General features: G+C 34.7%; 1 protein-coding gene across 6 annotated transcripts in view; it reads right to left on the bottom strand.

Annotated features, from left to right (window-relative positions):
• The window catches only part of GABPB1 (GA binding protein transcription factor subunit beta 1), a 64,583-nt gene that overhangs the window by 5,801 nt on the left and 35,443 nt on the right, over positions 1-23,339 (bottom strand). The window contains exons 2-8 of one of the 6 annotated variants that reach the window (XM_058541561.1): positions 22,292-22,399; positions 17,956-18,123; positions 16,271-16,465; positions 15,026-15,173; positions 14,564-14,677; positions 5,015-5,200; positions 1,966-2,081 (exon numbers count right to left, since the gene is read on the bottom strand). In XM_058541561.1, coding sequence (XP_058397544.1) covers positions 1,966-2,081; positions 5,015-5,200; positions 14,564-14,677; positions 15,026-15,173; positions 16,271-16,465; positions 17,956-18,123; positions 22,292-22,399 — 1,035 coding nt within the window. Of the gene's footprint in view, positions 1-695; positions 2,082-5,014; positions 5,201-14,563; positions 14,678-15,025; positions 15,174-16,270; positions 16,466-17,955; positions 18,124-22,291; positions 22,400-23,339 lie in introns of those variants that run through there. The other 5 variants (XM_058541562.1, XM_058541564.1, XM_058541563.1 and 2 more) reach the window with 5 other exon arrangements.

The following is a 23,339-nucleotide window of genomic DNA, read 5'->3' on the forward strand; positions in this document are numbered from 1 at the left end:
TGCCCTCAAGACAATTCTATTGGTCATCTAAGAAAATAAGTTCAAAAGAACCACATCATGTATTATAAGGAACTGATTACCTGGTTTGATGAAAACGTGGAGGTCTCTCTTCACTGTATATCCCCAGCCCATCTCTACCATCTATACTCACCGAACGCTTCAAAGTCTCTCTGTAAAAGCCCTAAGAAGTCATGCAACCCTGACTTGAACATTTCCAGTGATGGAGAATAAGATTTCCATTACCAGAAAACTCTAATTACTTAAAACAAAACAAACAAAAAACACTCTTCTTTATACCAAGCTAAAACTCCATCTCCCTGAAGTTCTATCTCCTTGGTTCTAGGTAACTTATATTCCTCAATTCATACTTTTCTGCTATTTGCAATTATTCTGCCTGGTCTCTGAGAGACTGTAAGAGAGGAATCAGGCTGAACTTGGAGGAAAACAGCAACTCTTACTGGTTGTTAGGTAAATAAAGGTACAAGCTGCACATTCATTGTTTTAAAAATATAACTTGTTGACGTCAACAAGTTTATGTTTAATAAAAATTCAAGTAATTTAAAAACAATGTTTTATTAAATAGTTAAAGCAAAGTACATAGATGACAAATTTTTTTTCACCTTATATGCCAGAAAAAAAGATCATCTGACACAAAAAAAGGTAATAAAAAGATTATTAAATACTAAGTATACTGATAATCGTTCAATGGAATACATTGTTAGTTTGTGGGCAAGAATGTCAATGTACTGAATATCATATTAACTTTGAAGAAATAAAACAACTCACCTTCAATAATTAAAGTCATAACTTTACCAAACATTCAGGTTAAGCCAGCAATCAGATTTTTTTAGCTCAATAATATATCCTCTGTGACTGTGGCCAAAGATGTACCAGTCTTACATTTAAATGAATTTGGACAAGGATATGTTATAACTGTCCTTAGTTAGAACTATGTTGTCTTTTACTGACTGTTTTTCCAATCCTCTCTTTTCTATGATAACAAGAAACTTAACAAAGAATTCCTAAATATTCACCAACATTTACTATTCACATATTTCAGGTATTATAAATACATGTATAATGAGTATGCTGACTTTTTCAATTCTCATAGAAACCCCAAAATGTGGATATTGTTCTCCTAAATTCCAATTTGGGAGAAAACATAACTGAACTCAGAAAGGTAAGATAATTTCCCTCAAAGCAAACAGGGGCAAGAGGTGGGATTCAAATCCAGCTCATTTAATTTCAAGTCCAATGTTCTTTACAATGCAGTTGCTCTTTCAAAGTTATTCCAGAATAACCATATTTTCATTTGATTAAGTTAATATCAAATTCAGGGGACATGATTTTATTTCCAGTCATGTAAGAAAAAAACCTGTGAGGTAACTATGGTTTGATTACAGTTACAAACTAGTTTGGGAGAGGGAAAAAAAGTTGAATCCTATCAATGGCTAGTCTAAAATAATTTAATTTCCTTTATTAAAGGACTTAACAGTGAAATAAGCAGATATCTATGACTTTTTAAAAAATAAAGCAGTCAACAAACAACAATCTTCTGGAAGAGGATCCTACAGCCCAAATAGGCATTTGCATTTCTTGAAAGAAAATAATTTTTTTTGTCATTATATAATGACATTTCCTTTAGTGACTTGTGAGAATGATGTATGTAAGTTTAATAGAAAATAAAAGATGGAGTGCAAGAACCAAAGACATTCCAATGTTACCACGATGACAAGACTGTTACAAACAAATTCTTCACTCATTCATTCATTCATTCAATATTTATTTATTGAGGGCTTGCTATATGTATAAGGCAAAAAATTAGACAAAATAATACTATATACTTTCATTCTGTATCAAAACAACACTGTCAGTAATAAATATAAAAGACAAAAAAAAAAAGAAAAGCGAAATGATTTATTTTGGATGACTGCAGCAAAACACACCGGGTAAAAGACTCCTTACTTCTATTTCTGCAGATTCCACCCGGTTTTCAATTATTTCAATACACTGTCTCTTAGCTGGTGGTTCTTCACTTATAACAGTTTCTTCGGCAATATCCGTTGCTGGTACTGTTAATACTAAAATTAAAAAATGTATATATTACTTCATTATCAGATAGGTTTAGTAGAAATAAAACTCATCTTGACACTGTTGATGCAACTCATCTAAAATAAACATATTCCAAAACAATAATTTCAAAACATTGATTTGCTTTTTATGAGTATGTCCATATTTGTATTTACCTTCATGCTTTTTTACTGAAAACTACTTATTGTTTAAAGTACCTACTTATTTAAAAAAAATTTATAGATATATATTCATTCATACGGCTCAAAATTGAAACAGTAAGCATATTTTGAGAAGTTTCATTCCACTCCCGCTAACAGAGATAATCACTTTTGTCAGTTTCTTGTGCATTGTTCTTCTGTTAATTTAGGTCAAAACAAACATTAATATACATTCTCATTTTTCTCTTTCTTACACAAAAGGTAGCATACATACAAAACACACATTCAAACATAAATACAATAGATACATTGTTCTGCATCTGCTTTTTTCACTCCATATATGTAGGGTATCTTTCATCAGTGAGTAGAGAGCTTCCTTTTATTTACCCGCATAATATTCCACTGTGTGGATACACCATTACGAATGTTGTTTATAAACTTTGCTTGTTGTTCTACTGGGTTGTTGGACTTTGTCTCAATTTTTAGTGTTTCTTTATATAAATGTCAATATATACAGAGATAGAGGCTGTCCTTGCTTTGCACAACAGCGCAGGACCATAAAAACAACTGTGCAAGCTGAAACAATGGAAAGCAATCTTAATAATCAATGGGGAAAATTACAATTGTTCCATGGCCTTTAAAATTTTTTGTCAAAACATTAAAAACTCTATTACTGTCATTTATAAATGCAAACAGATATGAAAAAATAGTAAAACTAATATTTATTTAGTACAATGTAGTTTAAAACATTAAAAATATTAGAATTAAAGAGTTTTATTTCTTTTAATTCATATCATTATGTTACACTTACAAATTAACTCAAGAAGAACTGAGAACCTTACATATGTTTCCCTGGATTGTCCGCATAGTCTATATATTCATATATCAGTCACACATTTTTAAATCATAGAGGCTTTAAAAGTTTATTTTAATATTCAGTAGTTTCCTCTCATTGCTCTTCTTTTCCAAAGCTTTCCTTATTCTTCTTCTTCCCTCCTCCTCCCATCAATATAAACTTCAGAATCTATTTGGCTAATTCCAGAAATAGACCTGTTGGTCTCTGTTATGGGCTGAATTGTGTGCCCCTCAAAATTCAAATGTTTAAGTCCTAACCGCATACCTCAGAATGTGACTGTATTTGGAGATAGGGTCTTTAAAGAGGTAAATGAGGTAAAACGAGGTCATTTGGGTGGGCCCTAATCCAATATGACTGCTGTCCTTATAAGAAGAGATTAGGACACAGACAACGCACACAGACTGAGGGAAAATCACGTGAGGACACAGCGAGAAGGCAGCGATCTGCAAGCCAAGGAGAAAGGCCTCAGAAGAAATCAAACCTACTGACACCTTGATCTTGGACTTCAAACCTCCAGCACTGTGAGAAGATAAATTTTTGCTGTTTAAGTCACCCCGTCTGTGGTATTGTGTTATGGCAGCCCTAGCAAACGAATACAACCTTTTTTTCAAATCACATTACATTTACAAATGAACTCAGGAAGAACTGAGAGCTTTATGACAGCGAGTCTTTCCATCCAAAAACATGAGTTTCTTTCCATTTGTTCATCAATGAGATTAGTTTGTATAATGTCAGGTTTCAGAAACAATGTTATATCCGCTTGATACAAATACTACGAAAGTTTCTTTCTTTTCTATATAATTAGACTTAGTTCTTTAAAGCTTTGTGCAAGTGCCTGGGCCTGATCCAAATTTTGGACCAGCTATTAGCAGAAGATTTCTGCAGAGCAGGAGAGAAAGGCCTCCCAGGCTTCACAGCTCTAGCGTTTCCTCTTCTACTGCTATGGCAACAGACTCTTTCCTTGAGACCTGGTCTCTCTGTAGGGCCATACCTCCTGTCACTAAACTAAACCTGGTTTAGGAGAACTTCTACCTCCAGCCTTTCCTTCCCCAATTCCTTCACTGGCCGTGAAGAGGCATGGTCTCTGCAATCCTTGTCATTTACTAATAGGTTGTGTGTGCACACAACTTTTTTTTTCGGAGGGGACCGGGTGCAGAGAGATGCTTGCTCAGATAGGAACTTTCTGCACCTTCTCTTTCTGCTTCTTCCAGTACTCACGCCCTTTCTATCTTAGCCCTACTTGCAGCACTTCCTACTCAGACTGGGCCCTGTCTTGCTGGGAGTGTATATTTATTGCCAATTTCTGAGCTCGACCCCTTTTCTTTTCTTGATGCTCCACTGTGGGTTTCCATGAAGGTTTTCTTGCCCTGGCTGTCATGGTCTTAGATGTTTTGGGCAGCACTTAAAATATGGAATTTTGTGGTTTTTCTCAGTCTTTTAGTTTCACTGAAAATGTAGTTAAGGCTTTTGTTTCATCCATCTTATTACTCTCCATGGTTTCCAAGAGGGGAAAAAATGGGCAAACTATCAATAAAACTGCTAAAAGTTGCCACCATGTTCCTACTACGAGTCTTAAGTCCAACTTCTTTTTAAGTAGCCTTTTCTTACATGGTATTTTAAAAAGCCCTGTGATACCTGAAATGCATTAAGTGGCCTAAGAAATTATTGTCCAACGCTGATTTTGAATTATTTATTTAAGTTCCTTTTCTAACCAGAATGCTTTGGGACCAATTCCTCTTTCCACCTAGTATATACTCAGAGAAAGCAAGCTAATTTTAATACTAGCCTAAGCGAATAAAATTAAGCAATTAAGTCTGTTGCAAAGCTTACAAAAATTTAAAGCAAAACTAATTGCTTTGAAAAGCATATCACAACTTCCTGAGAATTGAGAATAAACACAAACTTTACGTAAATACCTACTACCAACCTTGCTGTCCATCTGGCATGGTCACAATGATGGGCTGACCTATTCCACTGGTTGGAATGGAGTGCAAATTTCCAAGCTGAATTCCATCTGTAACTATTGTGATGACTTGCTGACCCCCTGAACTAACTACTTGCTGAATTGCACCATCCACAGATTCTGCAGTAACTACTTCCTCTGTAGCCACTACTGAAAAAAAAAAATACATATGTAAAAATCAGTGAACATACACAAAAGTATGAATAGAATTTTATTTTTGCTTTACTACTTTTGCTTTCCCTGCTTCTTTCTTACGCAAAAGCTTTTACGTGGTTTTTAAATTCGGTCTCCAGTGGCGCGGTACACATCTACGTAAACAGTTAACTATAAGTCCCACAGTTTATAATAAGTGAGTTCCAACTATCTATGCATGCGTGTGTTTAAATAACTTCTCTTCATTTAGTTATATGAGGTACAAAACTTATTAGATCTCCTAAGGTCAGCGATATGGCAAAGGTTACATCTGCTTAACAAAATTCCACAATCCAAAAGAGAATTGTGTTTGTGGTTATACTCCATTTACATTTACATGTAAGTCAATATACATTTCTATATCCAATAAAACATGGAAATTTGTGTTTTTCTAGTAGACAAAATAAACAGTATTCCCTTTTTAGATCGTATGAGCAAGGGTCGCCTTAATAATAAGTGACACATAGATCTGGTACTGTATAACAGTGAATAATCTATTAACATTTACATAAATAAAATCCAAAACTATGCTCTTAATATTTTATAAGAGGCTCAGAGAGGATTCTGGCAGTTGAAAACAGCACCCCTGGTCTCGCAGGTAAAGAAATCATAAGTTAATACTGCCAAAATCCTTTCCCACAGGCAATCCTATGCCCAACTACTGATCCCAAAAGACATACACAGGAACATTCATAGCAACTTTTCTCCTAACAGTCAAAAACTTGAAACAAACCAGATATTCACCAAAAGTAGAATGGATAAACAAACTGTGGTAGATTCATACACTGGAATACTACACAGCAATTAAAGTCACTAAATGCAAAACATGGATAAATCTGAGAAAAACCATGCTGACTGACGTAAATCAGACACAAAAAATATACTGTGGGCCGTCCCGTGGCGTAGCGGTTAAGTGCGCGCGCTCCACTGCTGGCGGCCTGGGTTCGGATCCTGGGCATGCACCGAGGCACTGCTTGTCAGGCCATGCTGTGGCAGCATCCCATATAAAGTGGAGGAAGATAGGCACAGATATTAGCCCAGGGCCAGTCTTCCTCAGCAAAAAGAGAAGGATTGGCATAGATGTTAGCTCAGGGCTGATCTTCCTCACAAAAAAATATATATATATACTGTGTAGTTTCCATTTATGAACTGAGCAATGATTATACAAGAGTGATCACTTTGTGATAATTCATTAAACTGTATACTTATGATCTATGCACTTTTCTGTATATACATTATACTTCAATAAAAAGCATCAAAAAGAATAATGGCAGTAATGGATTATAACATACTGAATTTTTAAAAATCCATTTATTCATAATAATGCCTCATGAAAAAGGAGAAAAAGGAGGAAAAAGGAAAGATCTTCTTGATAGAAGAATGACATTTAATTAACAAAATAAGAAAAATTATCAGTGTAACCCCAATGTAATAATTGATTCAAGCAAGGATCACTAATGGATGTTAAAACCATTGGTGAAATATTTTGGGGAAACAAGATATTCAAATGCTCTCAAAGTATCACACCAAAGAGTAGTATTAGTTACAAAGGGGAAAAACGTGTCTATAAAGAACTGGCAGTTACCACTCTCACCAAGTGGTCTTTATCAGAATGGCCTGACATTATGTGCCTCCTGATGTGATGCAATGGGAGATTACAAAACGTGACTTGTGTTCTTCCTGGATATGTTTGACCTTAATCTAATTATTAAGAAACAAATGAATGTGGGTGATCCCGCAGACAACTAGCTTAGATTCTACAAAGATATCAATGTCATAAAGAACAAGGGAGGCCGTAGGACTGTCCTAGATTGGGGGAGACTAAAGAGACATAATAACCAAATACAGTGTATGAATTCTGATTGAACCCTGGATGAAAAACAAACAGTTATAACGTACGTTTTGGCGATAAGTGAGGAAACTTGAATATGGACCATATGTCAGATAATGTTACTAAATTAATGTTGATGTTTTTAGGAAATATAATGGAGCTGGGAATATGGAGGAGGCCGTCCTTGTTCTTGGGAGACACATGCTCAACGATGTAAGGATGAAGTATCATGATGTCTGTAGCCTACTTTCAGATACTCCAGCAAAATATAAGTGTGTGTGTGTGAGTGTGTGAACACGCAGGTGTGGCAAGATGTTAACAGTTGATGAATACAGGTAAAAGGTATAAAGTTTATCCTCTAATTTTTCTATGAGTTTGAAAACTGCCAACATAAAAAAAAGTTTCAATATCACTAGTTCTTAGAAAAGAAATAACATAAAAACTATTTATAAATGACATGTTTTTTTTAATGTATTATTTGAGGCAATACTTTATGGAAAGTGTAAGTAAATAAACCATTCTCTCCTGAAGTCACGCTACGATTCAGATACACAGGTGCTCTGAAACATGCTAAATCGCAACCAACTCCCAGCAGAACATCACGGACATCAGTGATCACGGGATTTACTAAAGACAGAGAGGCCCTACATATATGAACTCTTTTTTAAAAAGGCAAGATAAGTACTGGGACCCTAGTTTTCAAGGATGTACTCATGGCAACAGGCCTGGCTGCAACTCTGTTACTTTGTTAGCTGGTAATCCGGGGTCACAATACAGACCACAGAAGATAATACTTGAAATGTAAACAACCTTTATGTTTTGAGTTCTCTCATTTTTGTTTGCCTTAGTCTTAAACTATAACTAGGCTTTATCACCAAGCACTTAAGAAAATTTCAGGAAGATAATTATAAAACAAAATGTAGGGTATAAGATAGTAATATATTCACCAGAACAACTACTAAGGTTTTCAAACACATTAACTATTCCTTTGATTTTTTTTTTAAAAAACCCATATGAAAAAGAAATGTTCACTCTGGTTGAATGCTAACTACAAGTAGTAAATATTTTAATGCATAATCATATGTAAGAAATTTCTGAGATCACACACAATCAAGGCAAAACTCAAGAACTTTCATCTTTGCACTATTTGCAATGACTGTCATTAAAATAATAGAGTTCCTGCCTTTCATCTAAAAAGCTTTCTTTTTAAGTGTGCTTTGGTAAGGAATTTAAGAAAAAATTATAAGGAAATCAATTACATAAGAAGACAAAGTGCCTCCCTGAAATCCCAAGCACAACCCAACAGTGAAATGTTGAAACACATAAGAATAAAACAGAAAGCCTAAAAACATTAAAAAGAGTGTTATTTAAAAAATATACACACATGCACACACAGGCGTGCACACACACACACAAATACACATATATCTCCAAATGTAAAACCACTGGATAGAAAAATAACTGTAACAAATATTCATTGATCTAATTCAAAAGTCAAGTTGTAAGATACAGAAAGAGCCTAGATAATCCACAGCATCTTTGAAAATACGAGATCTCCTGTTCAACATGACTTCTGAATTATAATGCCATAAAATTCAAATAAGACAAGAAAAAAACCTGTCTTTAAGATGTTCTAAAAGATTGAAATTCTATATATAAATATTTCAACAATAAAATAGAAAAAATGTTTATTGAAGAAAAAATATTTCAAAGGTATTATGCCTGCAATTGAACCTGAAATTAAAAACAGAAAAGCAAAAACAAAACAATCTTATGAAGCCCAGTAACTTATCCCTTAAAGCCAATTCACCTGTATTGCTCTATTTTAAGAACAGACAAAAAAACAATGTGCAAAGCGGACTTGATTCAAATTTCATTAGGGAAAAGGAGGGAAACAGCCACTACTCACATTACACCTTTCGAAAAACTTATTTTAACAATTAGCAGAAGTTGCCCTAAAGATAAAAAGAAGGGTGGTCACAGATGTCTATCTAATCAAGTGATTATATAGCTGGGCCACAATGGAGAATAAGGCTAAGCAAATCAAAACCAATATAGGACTGCAGGCTAGAGCCATAAAATAGCGTTTAGTTTCATGCACAGGAAATATACTATGAGAACACTTCAAATATGGATGTTTCAGGAAGATGTTTGCTTTTTCCAAAATTAGTGAAAGGAGAGCATAAGAAAAAAATAATAAAGTATATTTTAACGGAATCTCTGCACATCTTGCCAATCAAATGAAATGTTCAATTGTGCCTAAACACAAAGAACTTGTACATTATTTTCTGATGTTAAATCTCCTACCTGGCTAGGTACCTACGGTGACAAATTAACTAAAGCAAAACAACCCAGACACCAAAGAGAAAAAAGGAGCCAAAACTGACTGCAAATTAGACTACTAATTTGGTACAAGAAGACAAAATATAAGTCAAAAGAAAGGTCAAAAGAAAAAAGTCAAAAAAAAAAAGTTAAAAGGAAAAAAAATTTCTAAAACTATCAAGCCTAATGATGGGAACTTCCAGCAAACATAGTAGTTACCTACTTAACTTAGAGGTAAGTTAAAAGATGAAAAAGATACACATTCCCTTAGTTTAAGTAGGTAACTACACTTAGTCCTCTGAAACAATTCTTTTTTTTTTTTTTTGGAATAGAGGTAATATTTTCTTTAAGTCACAATTTTATCAATCCTCAATATTCAGCACCCGTTAGAGATACAATTTCATAGGCATTCCTATAATCTACATAATGTTTTTCTGATCTGTCTGAGCAGAAATCAATGTGTTAGATAATAGTACTATATACAAATAAAGAAAAACTTAAAGAGGCACATGAATTAGAGATAAGTAAACCTTACTGGGTCTATAGACTGTTGGCAGTGAATAATTACTCGGCTTTGTCTTATTTTTAAAGTACTCACCATGATAACATTCTTCTCCTCTCAATATGAGACATCCGGTCTTGATAATCAGTGTCACATTTTCGTTTTAATTATATCCTAATTACCTGAAGCCTGCTCCTTAATTATTCAACTCTTGAAAAGATTAAGTAGCAGGCATCCAGATATACTTAACTATTAAAGCTATTAAGAAAGCCATTCCTCTCTCCCACATCTTTTCCTCATTAGTGATTCACCTATGCACTCCATAAATAGTTGAATATTAAATTACATATAAAAATGAAATAATTAAAAATATATATTATTCAAGCAAATCTTGTCTGTAGTACACTTACAATCTTTAGGTATTTACTATACCCAATTTAGTAATAGTAAGAAAATGACCTTTTAAAATTTGGGTCAAATTCTAAAACGTTGGTGTGCCATCAGAATCACCTTTGGGAGCATGTTAAAAATATAGATGTCAGGGCCCCAAACCTAGTGAATCAGAATCTACTGGGGTAGAACTGGGGCAAATGTATTGTTAAGAAGGTGATTCTGATTCACACAAAATTTAAAAACCCTGCTCTTCTTGCCATTATCATATTAATTCAAATTAATTGAGAGGAGTTCAAATCAGTAGTAAACTTGAATTACAGAAACTTTAAAGAAACATAGCCTTCTAATCATTGGGTACATAAATTGACAAGCTAATTCCCAACTATTTCCAAGCAGAAGTTCTACTAGTTTGTTTTAAATGTAAAAGAGAATGACAATTATTATATTAATGTTTGAGCTGCCTGTTATTTCTCCTGAATTATTCCACTTCAAAATTCTGAACAATGTTTTAAACAAGTATTTTGAAAATCGTGTGTACACTTTTAAAAGTTATAAACTTTTTCAGTGATTTCCAAAGTGATAAGTTAATTTCATGTATCAAAAGACAGTTGTATCCTCCTTTAAGTAACTTAGCATTTTGATTTATGTATCATCTTCTTATGAGTTTGCTGGGTGTGAGTCAGTCCCTTAAATCAACTCAGGATACACTAATAAAATATTTCTGAAACCTCAAAGCTGAAAAGTAAACCTTAGTCAACGGTCAGTGATAGTCTCTTAATTCAGAAGACTATTGGGAGAACAAAATGAGATAATGCATGTAAAGCACTCAGCAGAGTAACAAGCATAGAGCAAGAACCCAATAGATAGTAACCATTATTTTTCTATAATTCATTATGCCAAATTGAATTTATGGCTAATATCAATCGTTTCATCATCTTTTTTTAGCCTGGCCTGGACCCAGATAGAGCTAATGATTATTTAATACAGCTATGCACATTAGCATAAGCCTACGGGCTCTGGAACTGAAACAAATAATTCTCAACAAAACCAGACATTTAATAAAAATGAATGTTAGCAACAAACTCTTCAGGGTATATTAAGACTTATCAAATTATTTTTCTATACTTCTATTAAAGAGATAAAGAATCATGAAAATTATGCATAGAGATTTTAAAAATGTAATCAAACAAGTTAAATACTTGGGAAAGTAAAGGTTTATGAGGAAATAATAAAACTGGAAATATTGGGGCCGGCCCTGTGGCTTAGTGGTTAAGTGCACGCGCTCCACTACTGGCGGCCCGGGTTCAGATCCCAGGCGCGCACCGACGCACCACTTGTCGGGCCACGCTGGGGCGGCATCCCACATGCAGCAACTGGAAGGATGTGCAACTATAACATGCAACTATCTACTGGGGCTTTGGGGGCGGGGGGGAAGGAGAAGGATTGGCAATAGATGTTAGCTCAGAGCCGGTCTTCCTCAGCAAAAAAAAAACCTGGAAATATTTACATGAAAAATGCTAGCAAAGAAGCAACTCAGTGAGATATTCTAATCATCCAACATTGACAATCTGCAGTTATACTTGCTTGTAACATCAAGAAAAGACAGAGGTATCATTTGGTTTCACAATGAAAGTATAATAGACAGATTTCCTTTATGAGTTTCTCATTGGACTAACATGAGGATTCGTTTTATATGTCAAAGACAGATCTAATGTAATCGTGAAGTCACTATTTAAAGCCATAGTTCTCAAGTGAAATAGCATGGTAACCTAGACTATCACAAGTACCTTCCCTCTATATATAGGACCCATGTCAGCCAGCCAGCCTCCATTTCAAATGCAGTCCATCTGCTGCTGCATTCTGGCTATTTGGTATCCAGAAGATGTGTTTATTGTACCATTTAGCTGGTAAAAGAAAAGAATACGAACAGTACGAATTAGTGTACTGATGGTTCTTATAATTTGGTTTTCAATCATTTAAAAAGGGCAAAAGATGAGCGCAACGTTTACTTCAACAAACAGCTTCAACAGATACACCTCAGAGATAGTGATCCTTTTGTTTGATGTAAGACAAAATGATAATTACACGAATATTTATTCCTATCACAAACCAAATTATAAACATTCTAGAAGAGACCAGTCCACTGATCACCTAAAGAAACTGCATAGAAGAGAGAGTATATTATAGGGTCATGGACACACAACTTGGAAATCAGTCAGACCTTGAGCACAAACCTCCCTTCACCACTTAATAACCATGCTACTTTGGGCAAAATTATTTAACCTCCACAAATCTCAGTTTCATCACATATAAAATGGGAGTACTACTTTATTTCCCAGATCTTAAGATGTCCCTGAAAAAACATATATAAACATTTCTAAAATAAGGATGAGTCTGACAAGTGATGTTAAAAGAAACTGGACAATCAAGAGGCAGAGGAATAATTTGCCTGAGCATGTGCAAAGCGTGTGAGAAGATATTTCTTTATTTGATTACACACCTTGGCTGAGTTGTTTACCATGGTGGCAATGTACTCACCTGAACCTGAACTTAATTCAAGCTCTTAAAATATCTTCAAAAAGATCCCGCTATGACACAGCATTGAAGTGAAAAATTATTGTGCTCACAGAAGATTGTAAGTCACATGCAATAAAAGTCAATTGAAATCACTAATTCTCTCAGACTAGACCATACATAACATTTTCAAAGGTAGAAGTCAGAGAAGCTGGAATGACCAGTTCATGGACCCAAACATCTAACGTCAAAACATCCAGCTGATTTCAAGAAAAGTTGTTCAATTTTCAGAGATACGTACTTTAAAGACAAAAAATTTATGTTTAACCAAACAGAAACCACCAATAAAATTAATTTTCTTTGATATGCTTATGCAATTACAAAGTTTCAAAAGAGATTCAGGCATAGATTAAAAGCAGCAAGTCAATATGATGATGCACATTATTGCTAATGGCCAAAAGTGATTCAGAAAAATCTTAAGACTCCCAAATATAAAGGTTTAGATTCAAACACTGATTATAATGCTAAAGAAGCTGGAGAATGGATAAATGTTTATTATCACTAGTTAGTAAAGAAAGAAAGAGAGAGAGAGAGAGAGAAAAGAGAGAGGTAGGTAGGTAGGTTTTTTTTCCCCCTGAAAAAAATACATCTTTCAATCAGTAGAACCTTAAACAATCACATCCAGTAATATCTACCTTCAAGCTTTTTGGTGAGGATTAAATGAGATCACAAGTAAAAGTTTTACCACAGTGCACAGCACACACAGTAAGCATTCAATGAATTGTTGTTGTTGTTGTTGTTGTTGTTATTGATCACACTTTGAAAAAACACATTTTAAGAATGAATGATCACAAATTATTCTTTACTTTCATAAGCACTGGTCCAAATTTACTAGCTTAAACTACAGTTAGAAGAATATTTTGGGGGAGTTTTTTAAATTTCCTAATTAAAAAAATATTTTATTTACATAATAATTACAGCAAGAACTACTTTGGTTAAGCATATAAAGGTAAACCTTACCTAACCAGCTATTAATAACTTTGTCATCATTTAACATCAGGTCATCCTTTAATAGTGGTGTTAGTATGCTGTTTCCTAGTTCTGTCAGTCATTAAGATTTTATGTCATTCTAATAGAACTGACAAAAATTAAAAGTTATGAAAAAGACAGCAAGTTCATATATATTTATCTACTTTTATACAAAAAGTCACAGACTAGTAAAACAAATGCCAAGCTGGGTACGCAGACATGTTTTCTGTGGACTGCACAGTTTATTTTTAATTTTAATTAAAAGCCAAGATTTAATATTCTTTTAAAATCAAGATTTTCAGCTTCCCATGAAAAAACAGAATCTGGCAACACTGAGTGTGTGACTCTAATCAGCTAGAGCTGAGCAGCAGGTGCCCTGCCTGCCCCCTCTCCTCAGAGGGCCATAATCTCAACCCTGCCCACTTAGCCTTTTACATTACCTTCCTGGCCTTCTTAACTATTTGAATCTCCAACTTTTTTTTTTTTTTTAAAGATTTTATTTATTTATTTTTTCCCCCCAAAGCCCCAGTAGATAGTTGTGTGTCATAGCTGCACATACTTCTAGTTGCTGTATGTGGGATGCGGCCTCAGCATGGCCAGAGAAGTAGCACGTCGGTGCGGGCCCGGGATCCGATCCCAGATCGCCAGCAGTGGAGCACACTCACTTAACCACTAAGCCACGGGGCCGGCCCTCCAACTTTAATGTATATATTTGACTTGTTTTTCTAACCTGGCGTTTCTGAAGAATTGGACAACGGCGCAGACGCTTCAGCTAAGGCAGCTAATGTAGCTAATACTGATGTAGAGGAGTTTCCAAACTGAACAGCAGATACACCTGTTTCATCTACGAGAAAAGAGAAAATAAACTTGAATTTTTAAGAAGCTTAATCTAATGCATTTTCTGATATTCTATTTTACTTTATCCAACTCTTAAATAAAGTTTGGATAATATTAGTTTTGTGAAAAACAAGCTTGGATAGCATTAGTTTTTGAAAGATAATATTGCTGTGTTTTGCAATATTACCTTCTTTAGATTATTTTGTCTCAAAAAAATTTTTTTTGCCAATGATACCAAAGAAAACAAAGGTGGCTGATATAACCTTACCCTCATTCTCCAACAGTCCTTTCTTAAAAGGAGGAATACCTACTAGAGCATAAAATCCCAACAGCTATCCTATATGCATCTCAATACCTGTTGCCTTGGATGAATTTTCTGAAGATACCAGACCTGTTAGGTTCACCACCCCTCCAGGTCCAATGATAAACTGTGGGGTTGCAGCATGTATCGTCACAGTGTCAGGACTCTCTGGGTTTGTGTTGATTTGGTTCTGCATAGCAATCTAGGGGACAAATCACCACAATGTTTTCAGAATTATAACCAGAACATACAACACAGACTCTCAATGTAGTACAAACACAAATATAAAGAAGCATTCTCTAATTTAAGAAGAATCACGTAATACAAGTGGAAATCTTTGTTTATGGTCGACTGAGAGTATAATGGGTAAATCATAGGTATGAATTTATATCCTAAGTTCCCCTGTTAGATAAAGCAGCAAAATCATGTGAGAGGTGAAGCGAGTACCTGAAAGGCTTTTACAGAACACAGCTGAAAGATATTCTGCTGTTCTGTAACTACAAAAATTAAAGTATTTAAGTTACTTCCTCTATATTCAGCAATTTATAACACAACATATGTAAAGCATGTCCTTCCCAATTAATTGTTCTCCATCTTCAACCCTAGCCCCTTAACTGCTCTCCTAGGAGTAAAAGAATTGGAAGAGGCATGGCAAAATTCATTTTCCTGAACATATAACATCTTTTAGGTAACTAGCTGAAGTTCAATAGAATCAGATGATCTAAGAGAAGAAGAGTGCTACTGGGAAGGAGAACCAACAGCCAAAAAGAAGCAGTAAGTCAAGATGATAATTTACATCAATGTTGTCTAGCTGAAGAGAAGTAATGTCGGTTATTAGAAAAACTTGCCAAAAAGTCATAAATAACTATGCTCGCAAACAGATTCTTTTGAGGATGGTGAAAAATAAAAGAAACCAATCAGAATGATGAAGACTGTATCACTCAGGGGGCGTTATTATAGTTGCTAAAAAAATTTTTTTAGTGGAAGTATAATAGACTTTGAAAAACCATATGGTATCCAAATATGCAACAACAAAAACTCAATAAAATGTCTAGAAGGGGAATTCAGGAACTTAACAACATAGAAAGTAATCACCTTATCTAATCTTTTAATGTTACATGCAAAGACTATGGTCTTACAATCAGGAACACAAACAGTAATGAACAAAGAAGTGGAAGGGGAAAAGGCCTGTCCAAAATAACCAAGTCAAAAATGAAAAGCTACAAGCTGAATAGTTCAAATCATCCAAAAGACAGAGATCCTTTTGTTTATTTTCTTAAATTAAAAGCCAAATGTTACCTGTAATATCTCTGCTAAATCTTCATTCCCATTGTCTATTGAAATATCAAACGCAGTTTTACAAAATTTACTTTGCGTGTGTACATCAGCACCATATTTGATTAAAAGTTCCACCACCTCTTGATGATTGTGTTCTGTGGCCCAGTGTAGAGCTGTCATCTTTAACATGTCCTTTGCATTGACATCAGCACCATGCTACAAAAATATTTCAAAATAAGAGATTTCTAAAATATGATATATAAAGAATTCTTAATATGAAAATACTAACCATCATGCTTTAAAGCAAGAATTTGCTACTAACATGATCAACTCTTTATGTGTTGAATAATCTACATGTTCCAGGAACCACCATACATCTGTCGCTTAATCAGTTTTCTATCACATTGACTTTCCTAATTGCTTTCCTTCTAATTTCTCAGGAGTGCAGCAATTATTTTTTCAGTCATCGGCTATGAACACGAAGGGCTAGAATGGCATATGTAAGAAGTGAAGGAAAACTATGAGCATTCCTCCAAAACTCTCTTTAATTCCATGTGGTAGCTGGTCCCCTAGTTTCTTATTTACACAAAACTATCCTTTGCTTTCAAAACCAGCGCAATATAAAGAATTAAAAGGGAGCTATCTGGAGGTACACTCTCCAATATGGTAGCCACCAGACACATGTGGCTATTAAGCACTTGAAATATGGCTAGTCTGAATAGAGATGTGCTGTATGTGTAAATATACACGGGAATTCAAAGACTTAACACTAAAAGAAAAGATGTAGAATATCTCATTAATAATTTTTATATTGATTTCATGTTGAAATGATAATATTTTGTATATATTGAGTTAAACAATATATAATATTAAAATTACTTTTTACTTTTTTTGACATAGCTAATAGAAAATCTAGAGTTACATGTGATTCGCATTTGTGGCTTCCATTGTATTTCTCTTGGGTAGGCTGATCTAGAGGCTAGAATAAAAAAGATTAAGAATATCTAAATCTAGGGGCTAGCCCGGTAGTGTAGTGGTTAAGTTCACACACTCCGCTTTGGCGGCCTGGGGTTCGCGGGTTCAGATCCCGGGCGTGGACCTACACACCGCTCATCAAGCCATGCTGTGGCAGCGTCCCATATACAAAGTAGAAGAAGACTGGCACACATGTTAGCTCAGGGACCATCTTCCTCAAGCAAAAAAGAGGAAGACTGGCAGCAGATGTTAGCTCAGGGCCAATCTTCCTCACCAAAAAAAGAAAGAAAGAAAGAATATCTAAATCTATCACTCTCTATTTCAGACTTTTCTACATCATTCTTTGGCATTTAGATGATTAAAGAAAAATCCCCATCTGTATTATTTGCTTATTTGTTAATGGTCCAAGCCTCATGTTCTCTTCCATGAGCATTTTAACTGTATCAAGTAAGACAAAGGTATAGTCTTTCACCATAGTGGAGACCAAGGTTTAAGAAATCAATTGTTTGACCTAACTAAGAGCATACCTAGAGGAAGTTTTTTTTTTCTCCCCACAAGGAAAAACTTTAAGATAACTTTCATTTAATGGGCTTACACACAAAAAATGAGAAAACATAGGAGTAAAAAAATAGTAGACATTCAATAAAACTAGTTCCCTTCTCCCTCTTCTAAAATCATAAAGTCTTTGTGGGCTTACTGTCAAAAGCAAAGTGCAAAAAGAGAACACATACCTTCAGCAAAACCTCTACTATGCTGGCATGGCCCTCAGAAGCTGCCATATGTAATGGCGTTCGGTCCACTTTGGTTCTGGCATCCCTACTCACACCAGCGCGGAGTAGTACTTCTGTGGTGGAATAATGTCCGTATTGTGCTGCCAGATGAAGTGGAGAGGTTCCCAGCTATACCGCAAGAAAAAAATCCACTTTATAGTCATTTTTAATTCACTTCTATTACTACCTTCTATTTCATATTTTCTCTTTACATAGCACTCATTACCTTTATATTACCTGTTCACATAGTAACTCAAAACTGAAAAGAATTTATGCTTATCACATTCTCTTCACAGAGGCCTCCCAGAATTCCAGTGAGGAAGAAAAGTCAATATTTCATTTAATTCAAACTTGCTTTCTTCATTATTTTTTACCAGATAAATAGCCTAAGCAAAATTAATTTCATCAGGAATTAGAGATAATTAGGGTTTGAGAAATTTTTCTGAGTACTGGAATGTTTTCCTCACACCAATCACACAAAACTTCTCTTCATCTATGAAATTCATATCAAATAAATGTAATAGTGTATATTTTTATATTAAACTGTTTTGTAGGACTTAGAAAATAAGTTATTTAAAGCATCTCAGTGATCTTTTTAAAGGAGTTCATATAGTCATTTTTCAAGGGAAAAATCTGATCTGAGGTGCACAGCCAAAGGCTAAGTCAGGACAGAACCAAAACAGAGCCCAGTTCTCCTGAAACTGGTTGCACGTGGTCTAGCCACTACACGAACTCTACGCTCACAATATAAAGCAGAGGTACTAAAACGTGAGTGAAGAAGAGCCTTAGAGGCATAACTTTTAATAGGTGAAAATAAGATTTAAGTTATATCACATACATTTAGAGGCAGAGAAAGTCCCTATAGCTTTCTGATTACCAAAACACTGATGTTCCAAAGAACCAAGATAGTTGACTAGAACATGAAATTTGCTAAGACTACTACTGTAATAATAGCAACTAAAGTTTTTGTCTAAGCACTTTCCACGGCAAGCACTGTTCTAAGACCTTTCCACACGTTATCTCATTTAATCTCCTCATAACATGGGTACTATTACTATCCTCATTTGGCAGTAAAAGAACCTAAGCACAATGAGGTTACTAATTTGCCTGAAGTCACACAACAAGTAAGAGTCATAATACAAAGTTAGGCATGTACTCTCAATAGATGGCAAAAATGAAAATTACTTATCCTGGGAATAATGAGTTTAAAAACCTTGTAATTTGAAGGGAAGGTCATTCTAGAAGATCAATGAAGATTCCTGAACAATCTTTTCTTTCTCCATGGTTTATCATATTTTTCTATAACTAGCCCTTCCTTTACTCTTAAATTCTAATATTTAATGAAGTATCTCAACAGCCCATTTAGCAACTATGAGTTCTGCTCAGTGTGATATTAGGGTTTACTTCGTATTTTTTCTTTTCGAGACCTTACCCTTTTTTGGTTGATGATAAAAAATATTTATATACATACATACATGTAGTTTACAGAAAAATGATAGGGCAAATACTAGTGAAACTACCATTACAGTCTAGAAATAAAACATTGACAACAATTTAAAATCTTCCCATGTGCCACTCCCTAATCACAAACCCCTCCCTCAGCCCCAGAAGTAATTACTATTCTGAATTTTGTAATAAACATTGCTTTACTTTACTTTGGTTTTTTTTATCACTTATGTATCCCTAAATAATATACTTTGATTTTGCCTGTTTTGAACTTTATTTAAATAGAATCATACTGCATGTATTTCTCGGTGACTTGCCTTCTTTTGCTTAACATTATGCTCTTGAGATTCACCCATGTTGGTGAATGTAAGTGTAATTCACTAATTTTCTCTGCTCCATAATATTCTACTGCACAAATAAACCATAATTAATTTAACCAATCTACTGATGAACATTTGGGTTGTTTCCAGTTTTTTGTTATTCTGAATAACGCTGCTGCTACAAATAGTCTTGTGCATGTCTCAAGTACATGAACAAGAGTTTATCTTGGGAATATTCTTAGAACTTCGATGGCTACATCATAGGGTGTGTACATGTTCAAATTTACCAGGTACTGCCAAACTGTCATCCAAAATGTTTATACCAATTCACACATCTCCTCACCAATGCTTGGTACTGCCAGACTTCTTTTTGCTAATTTGGTGGATATGCAATAGTATTTCATGATTTTACTCTGCATTTGCCCAATTATTAATGTAGTTCATTTGAACTTTCTCTTTGGTAAAGTACCACATCAAGTCATTTACCTAGTTTTCTTTGTCTTTTTATTACTGCCATGGGAATTCCTTATGTATTATGGATACTAATTCTTCTTAAGATCCTTTTGTCTTGAGGTACTACAGTATCACTATGATGCATTGTCTAGAAATGGATTTTTTATTGATCCTGCTGGAGATTTGTTGGGCTACTTGAATCCGTGAGCTGCCATCTTCCAGCAGCCCTGGAAAAATCTCAGCTATGATTTCTTCAAATTATTTTATCTCTATTCTCACTCTCCTTGTGAATTTATGATTAGATATATGTTAGACTTTCTCACACTAGCCTTCCTGACCCCTGACATCTTTTACATTTTCTATCTGTTTTGCTTTGTGCTATATTCTGGATGATTTTTTTTTAATATCTTTCAGTTTACTAATTTTCTCTTCAGTTGTTCCTAATCTGCTATTAAAACTCTATCTAAAGTCTGTAGGTCTGCTTCTGTTGTAAGTTGTTTCAGAGGGTTATTATCCAAGTTGCCTTGTGTCCTTGTGTGTTTAGTTATTTTTGACTGTTCATTTTCCTCGGAATTTCATTTGTGGATACGAAGCCTCGGATGAAGGCAGGTTCCTCCATAAAGGATATTCATTTGCTTCTGCCAGGAAACTGGGGGAACCCCTAGTCCAAAGATCACTTTCAGTTTACAGTTTTGCAGAATGCACACGTATTTATGAGTTTAGGCCACAAATGTGTGCAAGGGATGGCTTGTGACTCTAAATTTTCATCAACAATTTTTTTCCTCTCTCCATTTGGTTCCTTGGTTCAAGTCCATTCATTTTCCTTGCAGTACCCTAGCAACAGGGGCAGGGGCAGGAGGAGACAGGAGGAGGGGTGGTATTTCTGGTTTACCCTTACAATGAAGGTGCAGTTCTTCGGGATTCCAGACTTATGGGAAGAGGATCTCCTAGGAGACTTCTCTCTACGAGCAGTCTCCGATCTTTGTCTTCAGTAATCCACGCCAGTGAGGTAGGAAAACCAACAGGCAAACTGAGTTCAGCAAATGTTCTTAGGGCGAAAGTTCTCTGGGTTCTGGCCTTCACTTAGTTTTTCAGGTTGATAAGCCCTTAGTTTCTTTCTAACTCATCAATGCACTTAAGAAGATTTTTTTTTAAATATTTAATCAAAAAATCTTTATCTTCTAAAGATAGATGCTGAGATATTTATGGATGAAATGAAATGGTTCCTGGAATTTGCTTTAAAATAATACAGAACAAAGAAAGTGGATGGGATTGTAACGGAAACAAGATTCACCATGACTTGATAATTTTTGAAGTCAGATGAAGGATATGCAGGGGTTGATACATATTTAAAGTTTTCCATAATAAAAAAATTTGTTTTGTTTTGTTTTTAATGAAAAATAAAAAAATCGGGTAAGTAAGCCAAAAACAACAAAATCAAAAAACTGGAATTTTTAGTTGTTACCAGTGGGAGGGTTAATCCAGATTCCTAACTCCATACTCCCAAGACCACCTCTTTTGATTTACCCCCAGAATTAAGGACAGTTATGCATTTTGTTCTCCTCACAACTGCCTCCTATAGTTACTAAGAACTCATTCTCATTCCTTTCTTCCTCTTTTGTCATGTTTGCAATAGTTTTACACGTATCAATTAAAATGCAAACATTTTTTTCTTCTTAGAAGCTATTATAACATTAACTGCAATCTTTATCTGTTTCTGAATTACAAATTCTACCCGTGCTATTTATACGACCTTTAAATTAAATCCCAAACAACTACATTTTACATTCATCCTACATTACTGAACTCCATAGTTTAAAAGAAAAATCATCTTGCGGACAGAATATTTGGATCAGTTTGTCCAATATCAAAAAAAATGATCCAAACCATTCTCTTTAAAAGATAGCTATGATTCTAAAATTGCAAACAAATTTGCAAAATGCAATTGATTTTTACCATTCATACACACAATACTGACTAAATTTTTATCTGGAAAAATTCAAAAATGGAGGAAGAGGATGGGGAGGGGGAAGACGGGGAGGAGGAAGAAACACCACAACATTAAAATCATTTTTTACCCAGTCTGTAGTAAAAGGAGCTCCATTTGCCATCAAAATACGAACTTCATCATCTTGACCTGCTCGTGCTGCTTCTAAAAGCTTCTTTCCCAAATCTACCAGGGACATCTAAACAAAACACAGAAGAATTTAACATCTCCATTTATAAATTATGACATGACTTTTTTTCTCTTCTATCTTTATTACTAAGTCAGTTCTCAATTATCCCTTCAAAAGGTTGTGATATGGTTAATCTGAAACTACAGATCACACAAAGGTAATTTATATTCGGATTTTGGGACGAGATTTTCCTTTCTCATTTTTACCCAAGTTAATAAAATTAGTTTGAATTCTCCAAATACAGCTGGTAAAAGATAGAAGAGGTAAGTAGCAGAGAAAGCTTGTCTAAAATTTAAAACTGGCAACAAACTGGAGGAGTTGCAGCAATGAAGTTTTTCACAAAAGTAACTAGAAATAAAGTACAAGATACTGTCCTCTGTAACAGGTGCAAATTAGAATAAATCTACCATAACTTTTTTTTGCAACAGTAAATGTGTTCACAATTTAAAAAGGAGTATTTTCAACCCTTGTAGAGCCAATGCATGCGTAAGTTCTTCCAGAAAAGGGCACAATTCACATTCAATGAAAATATTGAAAATAGAGTATGTGTCTCATTAAGAAGCTAGAAAGTGAGTATACCTCATATCTTGAATTCAAAATATCTGAAAAGACTAATGTCACAGCCTAAGGAGTGTGTGTGTGTGTGTGTGGTGGGTGTGTGTGGGTGTGTGTCTTCTTGAATAAGAAATAATGAAACAGGTGTTAGGAAAAGATCATGACAGGAGTACATAGGTGAAGAAAGATTTGAAAGTATCAGAGATGTTCAAATCAAGGGATGAAAGTTCTGAGAAGAAAATTCCCAAATCCAGAAAGACTACTCAGCTGGAAGACAATTCAGTGATGTTATACAGCATCCTGAGGAAAGGCAAACAGGTAGAATTTGAAGCCTGTGGGGGAGGGAAGATATGAAACCCCTGAGATTTACACAAGAAAAAAATGTGCCTGGGGT

The sequence above is a fragment of the Diceros bicornis genome, chromosome 5 (assembly GCF_020826845.1).
Source record: "Diceros bicornis minor isolate mBicDic1 chromosome 5, mDicBic1.mat.cur, whole genome shotgun sequence".
NCBI lineage: Eukaryota > Metazoa > Chordata > Mammalia > Perissodactyla > Rhinocerotidae > Diceros > Diceros bicornis.